Source organism: Atractosteus spatula, chromosome 8 (genome assembly GCF_055471065.1).
Source record: "Atractosteus spatula isolate fAtrSpa1 chromosome 8, fAtrSpa1.hap1, whole genome shotgun sequence".
NCBI lineage: Eukaryota > Metazoa > Chordata > Actinopteri > Semionotiformes > Lepisosteidae > Atractosteus > Atractosteus spatula.
Genome location: NC_142713.1, coordinates 33,868,871 through 33,879,183, shown reverse-complemented (window position 1 = coordinate 33,879,183; position 10,313 = coordinate 33,868,871). Strand labels below are relative to the sequence as shown.

General features: G+C 37.7%; 1 protein-coding gene across 1 annotated transcript in view; it reads right to left on the bottom strand.

Moving 5' to 3' along the window:
- Positions 1–703: 703 nt before the first annotated feature.
- Positions 704–10,313, bottom strand: part of scaf11 (SR-related CTD-associated factor 11) — a 30,520-nt gene continuing 20,910 nt past the window's right edge. Inside the window, exons 11-15 of the mRNA XM_088923049.1 lie at positions 7,459–9,942; positions 4,742–5,091; positions 3,517–3,720; positions 2,228–2,347; positions 704–2,077 (exon numbers count right to left, since the gene is read on the bottom strand). Coding sequence (XP_088779175.1) covers positions 1,958–2,077; positions 2,228–2,347; positions 3,517–3,720; positions 4,742–5,091; positions 7,459–9,942 — 3,278 coding nt within the window. The 3' untranslated portion in view covers positions 704–1,957. The remainder of the gene's footprint in view (positions 2,078–2,227; positions 2,348–3,516; positions 3,721–4,741; positions 5,092–7,458; positions 9,943–10,313) is intronic.

Below are 10,313 nucleotides of genomic sequence, written 5' to 3'. Positions count from 1 at the left end.
ATGCTCCTACTTGACCTTCGTCATTCCAGTACAAGTTGATCACCACTCTACAAGATCAGCTGAGGAGAATCTCACAATAATTAACCGACTCCTTGACTGGAAGCATGCCTCATTATTAAAAGACATGGTTGAATTAGGATGACCACACGCACAATGTACAGTACTTATCACACGTTTAGCACAATAGACATCCTTATTACACTAGAAAATTAAAAACGACAAAAAATGCTAATGCTTATACTGACATCCAATGAAAAAAGTCAAAATGTTAGTATATATAGTTAAAATCATAGAACTTAAGGGTTATGTTAAAATTGTATAGACTGCCAAACTTTTAGAATATTGGGTAGAATTTTCTTAGAACTATATTTTTTAAAAGATATTGCCACTCTGCAATCTTTCCAGAGAAGAGCAATGCAGCCATGGCTTAAGAGAATGCCCTACCTTGGAAAACCCACTAGAAATTCAAAGAAAATGACTAGCAAAACTAAAATTTCAGTAAATACCCAAAACATTAATCAAAGAGTACAGGAACCTTTTCATTTTTTTTTATTATGCCTGTTATCTCTCCTATATATACAAATCTTACAATGACATTCGTCTAAAGAACCTGATAACCGCACATCTTCTACAAACAGTATTCCCTTGCTAATGTTTTATATGGGATATTCACGGAAGAAAAGAAAAATGAACAGTCAGTATAGGTTTTCAATTTGGATGCTGTATTGCAAAAAAGCCATGGAAGATATTGCTTTAAAGAGGAAATGCTGGAGCAGATAACTGAAAGAATATAAACAAGTGACTTCAATTAACTGTACTCGGGTACTATTGCAAGGTATGGATACCTCAATGACTTGCAATTTAAGCAGAACACTACTAAAATCAGTTCTTTACAGATAACCTCAGTATCCCTTCTGAATAACTGCAAATTCATAAATTCTGCATTCATTGTTTATGGTTACAATTCATCAGAAGGACTGTTCATAAAAAATCTGCCACATACATACACTTCATTATTCCAACACAAAATAAACATACCCAAAAGAAGAAGCTTACAAATATAGCTTGATTTTCCAATTTAAAAAATCTAAACCAGTTCAGTGTTATCTACATTATGAACTAAGAATCCAACATCATCTTTTGCTAGCTATAAAAAAATAACAATGAAGTTGCATCTGCTGGTTTTAGTCTAGACAGAACTCCTAAAAACAATGCACATGAAAATCACAATAAGCAGCATATCATTTATTTCAATGCTTTCTGGATTATAGGTACAGTGTCCACGCAGCACATTTTACAAAAAATTAAGGGCATGGATTTCTGATCAGCAAAATGATTTGTTTCTCGAACTACACTTAAATGCCTAACCTAATTTGAATATATTAAATCCTTAGTGACAAGATTTCTGACATGACTGAACACAGCAGAGTCCTGCACTCATATTTCCAGTTTTTGCTACAAATAATTATGAAGGCAACACAATTACCTAGGCTTTAAGAGAATCCTTTATATAAAAACAAAAAAGATGAAAAAATTGCAACCTAAAAACTTAAGAAAAGACCTTATCCTGATAGATGAAAACTGTACATACCTGTTCAGTACCAATTAGCTACAAGAGAAGAGATCGATGTGATCTCACTACTGCAGGTCCTCAATCTGTACAATTTATAAATCATAAAGACATTCCACTGGCCCAGCATGCTAAGCTTTAACCATTAACAGTTTCAGAGAATAACAGTAGTTACCAATTAAACAGACCTATTTAAAACAAAGGGTTTTACGATCTATAATTTCAATTTCTCTTATTTTAAACAAAATATGAAATCTATAGAAAAAATTTTATATTAACATTACGTTGGCGATATCAAAACCTTATTTCCAGTCTGTCCCTAAGAGTTTGAATATAATGTTACAGTTGGTAGAAATTGCACTTAGCAAATATTTAAAGAAACATGTTTCATAACTTTCCATGATCTTCTGTTTTATTCTTGCGGGCATGTTTGTATTTATCGACGTATGCCTTCACCAGATTCGCCACTTTGGCAGAATTGACTTCTCCACTCTTGCTATGACAAACCTGAAAGGAAAAGAAACACTTAACAGAATATCATCTCTTACGCTAACTTCTAACCATGCAAACCTATGCAAAATGCCATTTTTATCTATGTTAAACACTTTTTTCCCCATGTTTGCTGTGTACCTAGCAACTAAATCCGTCTTTACTTACTTTATCCACTGCTTTGCGGACAATCTCTTTGTATTCATCCTTGGTGATGTCCTTGTTTTGGTAATATGGTTTAATTGCCAGCTTAACTTCTTGTATAGCTCTTTCCTGAATTTGCAGCTTCTGGAGATAAATGAACACAAGCATATTAGTTTACCATTCAAATCTGAATCATTAAATGCATGGCAACAGAAATACTAAATGCAGTACATTTTTAATCTACCACTATTAATTGCCATAAAACATCCACATGCTTCATCTGCACTGAAATGCAGTTTTTGTTTATTGCATACTAGATAAAGAGAAATAGGTTTTATTGCTGACTTCTGCAAAATGCAATTAAACCGGCATTAATCACTGTGTACACAACACGGTTTAGAAAGCGGATTACACATTTGTACTTCTCACTAGATTCCAGTTTGAATCTGGAGAAGGTTTTGACAGTATGTTGCTTTCATATTTATTTTTACTATAAAAGTTTGAAACTACATACACAAATTTGTGTAACTGATATAACATACAATTCAATGTCAATCATGTACCTACTGTACTACTGTCTTTTGTATTAAAATAATTCAATGAAGATAGAACATAATCTTCATTTCTGCCATGTTTACCTTTTAAATAACAGATCAAAATCTCTGCATTCAGCTGTTTAAAATTAGGATACCAGCACTACTCATCTCATACAAAATTTCCACAAAACTATTAGGTGGATAATACTGACGACTAATAACAGCTAACACAAATGGAATCAGTGCTTGACAACAGTGACACGATATCACAGTGTATTTTAAATACCTGTACACTAGAATTTTAGCTAAAAAAATATTTACGTGAAATGATCACTGTTGTAGAATTGACATATTTCTAAAAAATGTCACAAAACTCTGCTATTTTCAGTTTTAACCTGTTTTTTCTGGTAGGAATTTATGCTATCAAAGAGATGTTATTCTAATGCTCCATCAAGTTAGAAACTGGGAGAAATTTAACTCATGACTGTATACAATCACTACAGTATCTCCATGCCCCATTTCATTTATTGTCCCCAAGAAGTAAAATGCTTCAGATCCTATTGTGTTATCCAGTTAAAATGCAAACAACACCAAACATCTTTAAATCATGAGTCAATGGTTTCACAAAAGCTCATAATTTCTCAATTGTTTGTGTACAGAGAAAGGAAAAAAGTACAATGAATTTCTCTGGAAACATTTTTGTATACAAATTGAAATCCCTGCTTTGTTTCACCCTACAATTAAATATACATATAGTCACATATAGGTGAAACATGCCTTTTCTTTCTTTGAACTGTCAGCATTGACTTCAACTCTGATGATTTCTTTACTCGAAATGGATTTTCCAGCCGCGCTGCTCTGGGTGGTGGACGATGGAAGAATGATGCTAGGTGGTCCCTGAACTGCACTTCCCGGGACTTTGGTTGGATTGGGCAGGAGAGGAGCGCTGAACTTGTTACCCCCCTGGGCACTGGTCACTGCCTGCTCAAGATAGAAACAAGATCAACAAACATATCCAGTTCATCATTTTTAAAAATAAAGCTATATTTGGAAAAATGTCAGGTTCGTATTTTAATATTTACACCCTACTCAGTTGAATTGATAATATTTCTTAATCCACTACACTACTGCTTAAAACGGTCAAGTTCAAAACATTCAATAGTACAAAATCACAAAAATACCAAAAACCAAAATAACCAATGGCATTATACATAATGTGCATTAAGGAAGATCACTCAGTCACACTTGTGGTTTTAAACCACAACAAATCATTTAAGCAACCACCATCTGCAGCAACACATGATTCAGTTTGTGAAACTGGTCCGTAAACAGTTGTTGGGGTATATATTATGAAACATCTGTTCATTTATCTATAGTACAGCATCAGTCTGGACAATTCAAGTAGAAAGCATCAGTTTAAAAATTAACAAAATTGTATAAAACATCCCTAATGATCTAGCAACCTATCATTTCGGACTAAAATGCAAGTTCTGAGAGGTGGGACACCAAACCTTTTAGCATGTGTATTTCAGGGATGTATGAACAAATAAGCTTGAGAGTGGGAAACAATATATACTGGCACAATTCTTTGAAACCAAGTGTTGAAATACTGTGAAGGAAAACCTGGATGTAATCTCTGAAAGAATATTTTCACAAGCATGTCCAAGTGTATTTACCTTTTCAAGACAAGATCACATCCGCCCAACACTAAGTGGGAAGGTTACAATCGATTAAAGCAAGAGGTTTCTTACTTCTTTCAGTCTAAGAGTCTAATGAACTTTGATTGCCACTTCATTGTCAATTGGTTAAGAACACTAATTGGTCTAAAAAAAACCTGAGACTGAAAAACCTTTTCTAACACTGTCTGCAATTTTGTCGCTCTCCGAGAACATTCAACTTTCCTCAATTCCTTGAGTGTAAAATAAGGTTAAAAAAGTCAACAGAGCAACAGAACTCTATAGGATAACCCGTTGATAGCAAGCACTGCGCCATGCCAGCTCACCTGAGGCTGTTTGCTGTCCAACTGCGGGGCCACAAAGCTTGCCTGCTGTGTAGGTGGAGGAGGGGGTGGGGGTGGGGGTAGAACCTGAGACCCAGGAGCTGGCACCTGCATGAGGGGCACCGCAGAGTGGATGTGCACTGGTAACTGGTGGGACATGTTGAATGGGGCAGGCTGGATGTTCATTGCAGGTGTGGGCACCCCCATGGGGAACTGCAGGATGTTCACAGGCTGTGGGTTAATAGGCTGTGGATTGACTGGCTGCGGGATTACATTCATTTGGTGATGCATCACATTTACGGGAAGCTGCTGGCAGTCACCGGGCTGACTGTTCTGTTCGTTGACAGTTGCATCTAAAAGACAAAAAAAAATACTGTGTAATTAAAATGTTTTACAAATATACTTTCATTCTGCAGTACCAATGAAGAATATAATTAGAGTGCATTCTTCACTTCGGCACTTCAGTTTAGAATAAAGTAGGTAGCTGCATTACTAGTTAACGTTTCCCAGTTTTTCAGTATCACTTGTTCTAGGCATTACCTTATTATGCAAAGGGAACAGGTAAAGGTTTATTACATGCTGAAAGGAAAAGAAGGAAAAGAAAAGAGACGTTTAGGTTGTGGGGCCTTCCGGTGTGAGGGAGAGAGGGAAACTGACAGACGAAAGAAGCTCCGGAGCTGAAACGCTTTGTCTCTTTTCTTTTCAGCATTGAAAAAAACCTTTACCTGTTCCTTTGTATAATAAAATAATGTCTAGAGCAATTGATGCTGAAAATCCAGGAAACATTTACTATCCCTTCTGAACTCTTAGGGGGGGGGGGAGTATTCATTAACCTCACCAGCTGTTTTATCATGGCAGTAAAGAATGTTAGTCTCACCGTGCCTTCTTCCAATTCATAAGTAGTGCTTACTGAAGTGATAGTTGCATTATCAAAACAGAATACAATAAAAAGAACTACCCCTTTCTAATCCGCATACACTGAAAGTGATTCACAAAAACAAATGAGGTAAATGGCTTTTATCAGTGTGGTAAATACCACAAAAAAACTGTGGCTAACAAAAGCTTTGTCAGTAACCACTGCATCACAGGAATATACTGAGTACTTTTTTCTTAATGGCTTTTGTTGACCTATATTAACCATAAAAAATTTATTTACCATATATGTCCACATGTGAACATGGACAATGTAGCCTTGATACTAATACTAGTTTTGACTCAAGTTTACAAACCACGCGATGATGACTAGTTGTAACCATATAAGCACTGATTGTACCACAGCATTTTTTTCCAGATGCATCTGATGATTTGTCCGTTTTTCCCAAAACATCCTCTCTGTAAAGGATTAGTTATGTAAAGGGTGGAAAATTTTGGCTAACTCTGCCCCTCTGTAGAATTCATCTGAATTCCACTAACTGCTTCTCTGCTGCTGCCTTGGCATCTGTTGTCCTGACTTGGGACATCACTCGCATACTGACTTAAACTGCTTGCATTGACACCAGTAATTTTCCATCACTTTTAAATAAGCTATGCAACATGACTGTCATATTACTTATCCTAGAGTTTTTATTAAGGAGGTAAAAAGACTGTCACAATGTTGTGATATTTATTATGAATAAATACCTATGACTTTAAAAAGGGGACCTCTATCCTACATATTCTACTCAAGAATACTACATATTCTACTCAAGGGGGCATATTCTACTGTTACTAGTGGAATTTTGATCTATGCTGTTATAATTTTTCTTAATTATCTAAATTTTTCAAGTTCACAGATTTGTTAATAGATGCTTAATCAGTGTTTAAATGCATTTGCAGATCACAGTTTAAGTCTGTTCATTTAGTAATACTCTTGATTTTAGTGATTCGCTCCTGTAGAGGCAAAGAAGAATTACAAAATGGCAAATAAAATTTGATATTGATAAAGGCAAAGTGATCCACATAGGCTGCAAGAACACACATTATATGTATTTTGTGGGTGATACAGAGCTGTAGGAATCCCTAGAAAAGAAAGTGATCTTGATGTTTTTGTAGACTTAGCTATGTTCTCATCAATATAATGTGGGAAGCAGAAACATTTAGTTTCACATCATTTAGTTTCACCCGAAAAGTTGTGGTATCTCGAGTAGCTTCCTAGCAATGTGATTGGGGCACAAGCTCTTGTCTTTTAAAATGGTGGAAGTGCATTATTAACTTGGCTATTAAACTCAACTGTTCACACAAAACCACCTGTTTCAGAAACATTGTATTAATTTTCAGATAGTTGGCATCATACTAAACCTTCGATACAAATCACTAGGTCCCTTTCAGACATGGTATTGTTTAAATGGAAATACCAGGAGAGTCATATATTTCAGGATAATTCCTGCACTACTGAAGATTTAAAAGCAAGATCTTAATTAAGTTTCATAGGACATGCTTCTGTGTATTGTGCAATTTCTAGGAATGCAGAATGTAATTATAGGTGGTTATATTGAATATGTTCTGAAATAGGTTATAAAATTCCAACATGTAATAAAAATTAGAAGCTACTTATTTAATTTATAAACCTTTATAGAGCATGTTAAGAAAACATTCTACTACTAACGGACAGTTCAATATTTAAATAAACCCCTTGTAGCAAAAAGTACAAGTCAGTACTGTTCAGAAATAGTTCTCAAGGCAACACTGCTTTAATACCCATTTTTGACATTTCTTTCAAAGTGTAAACCGTCAAGTCCTACCTTGCCCAGGTGTCTCCTCCTCTTGTTTCATCCACCCCCCTTGTGAGCCTGAAGAGTTCCTCCCCTTCCTGGAGTAGTAATTCTGCACATCGGCTGGCAGAGTTCTGCGCACAGCCCAGCTGGAAGCAGAGGACCAGCCAGAACGATCCACGGGAGGTTCGGCTACAAAATCCTGATCGCCCTTCCGTCTATTGTGACGGTTTTCATTGAACCGACTGTAAGAGTCATTCCCTGAATTGTTAGAGATCCCTGAGAAAGAATTTCTTGGTTGCCAGCGGTTTTCTGTTGGTTCCGCCTGTCCAAAACCTCCCCTGAAGCCACCACCACGCCCAGATCCCCCACCACGCCCACGATCCGATTTCCAACCCCCTGGGCTGAAACTGCGATTCCAGGAGTCTCCTGCACCATCATTCTTATTTTCATCCCACCGAGATTCATTAAGAACTCCAGTGTCACGGCCTCTCAACTCCAAGTCAGACTTTACTTTTTCTTTCACCCAGTCTGGATTTTCTGTCCTGCCTCTTTCTGGAGGGATTTCAGCATAGCCTCCACTGTCAGGCTCACTGGATTCTTTGCCCAAGAAATCACTTTGCTTTTCCTGATCATTTCTTCTCTGTCGGTCATTTCCCCTAGAGCTCCTCCAGCTATCATTGGACCACCTGTCCCTTCTCCAAGGGGAATGACCACCCCTCTCAGTCCTCTCTGAGGACGAACCTCTACCATATGTTCTGGACCGAGACCTGCTTCTAGACCGTCTTCTCCCTCTTCTTTCTCTCTCACGGCTACGGTCTCTCCTATGACTATCACTTTCTCTGTCCCTGCTGCGTGTTCTGGACCTTCGCCTAGTAGGTGGGGTTGCGTCACGCTCTCTTGACCTAGATCTCGATCTTCTTCTCTCCTTTCTGGAATCTCTTTTAGGAGACCAGGTTGTAGAAGGAGAGTGAAAACGTGATTTGCGCTGCCTCCCTTCCTTTTTCTCCGGTTCCTTCTGTTCTGTTGTGGAACTCTCTGTGGTCTCATCAGGAGTTTTCTGTTCCATTTTCTTGTCGTTTTCAGAAGCTTGGCTGTCAGACACAAGACTTACTGCTGTAGAAGAGGCACGTTCAGTTTTGTTCTCTTGTTCAGTTTTCAGCTCACTATGTTCACTATTAGGAGAGTCACATTCCATTGGTACCATCTCATTATTATCTTCAGCGAAAGACACTCCGTTTTTGCATTCACTACTGTCCACAGATTCTGTAACCTGGGGATCAATATGGAAATGTTCACATCCCTGTAAAGATTTCCCTTCCACATCCAATTCCTCCTGAGATTTCTTGGGAATGGCTCTGTTTGGTTGATCAGCTTTTGATTCATTGTCTACAGTTTCTTTACTGTCTTGATCAGAATGATGAAACTCTTCTAAATCATCTGAACACGCTTTAGGGTCTGTGTGCTCGCTTGACTCATTTACAGGCTGAGGTGATATGCATTTTTCAGATGACCATTCTTTTGCTTCTGACTCTGAACTAACACCATGGGCTATAGCTTCCATGTCATCCATGTTAATGTCCACAGGTGAGTAAGGCCGTTCACTGCTAAAGGACATAGAATCTTCTTTTTCTGAAGCACTTTCAGCCCTTACTTCTTCATATTTTTCTAAAGAGCTTAAAGGAGGATCACAGCAAACTGAATCTGCTTTATCTTCCACATTTTCTCCTTCTAGTGTTAAAGACTTCTGGCTGCAAGGTGAGACTGCTGAATCTTTAAAAACCTCTTCATCGGAAGACAGAAGAAAGCGATTAGGTTGGACAGCTGGATCTTCATCCTGCTTCTCCTTCACAGTTAATGGGGGAAGGTCATCATTAATTTGAGATGTTGACTCTTCCTCATCAGAACTGTCATCTTTTCTTCTGTCATTTATCATCATCTCAGCTGAGGATCTGGTATTATTGTCTTCATGTTCAGAAATGTGACCGGATGTTTCTGTGTAATTATCTTCCGGACTTGAATGCTGACTGGAATCATCAATTTGCGTGTTTGGATTTTGATCACCATCTGACAGTAGCAAATCTGAGCATTCAGCTGCCTCTTTCTCTTCTTCCTCTTCCACCTGCTGTTGTTCAACATCACTCCCCTCTGGACTACTCGTGGGTTTATTAGAGGTGTTTCTAGTGGCTCTACCTTTTCTCTTCACTGGACGCTTTTCTTTAGCCGCCTGCTTAGACTTCCTCTTTGCCGCTTGCCTCTCTGGCTTTTTGGAGATGCTGCTGGCTTTTGCAGAAGTATTTGTAACAGACGAGTCAGAATCCGAGTGGTTAGACTGTGATGAACTTGGATCCTGTACAGGGGATGATTCGTCTGTTCTGCTGTTGCGGGTCGACCTTCTTCTTGTGGTGGAGGACTCACTTTTGTTCTTGGAACTCTTCGGGCCAGATGCACGTGAAGCACTCTTCTTTTCTTCTCCCTTGGAACAAGTGACAGCACACTCTTTGCCAACGAATACTGGAATGAAATAAAAGAAAAGAAAATCAAAGACATTATCGAGTCGGGGTAGTTGTAAACATCATCAACTATGTAAACATCATTAAAATATTTTAAAATTATGGGTGTTAAAAAAATACCAGCTCAAATTCATAGGATTAGCTTACTTCATCATTAACACTAGTTTCTTTCGTTAACATTGAATATAACATAATACAACCCATTAATTGTACAGCCACAGCAATCTAATTAAATGGTTGGTTTAATTGGAAACAAGCATTTTAATTTGCTTGGAAGCTATGAAGTAGTGTTAGGGAAACAAACCAGTTTCCTTATAAACAGAAAGCAAAATCACGACAATCTGCCACATTTACATTAAAAAAGATGTTTTG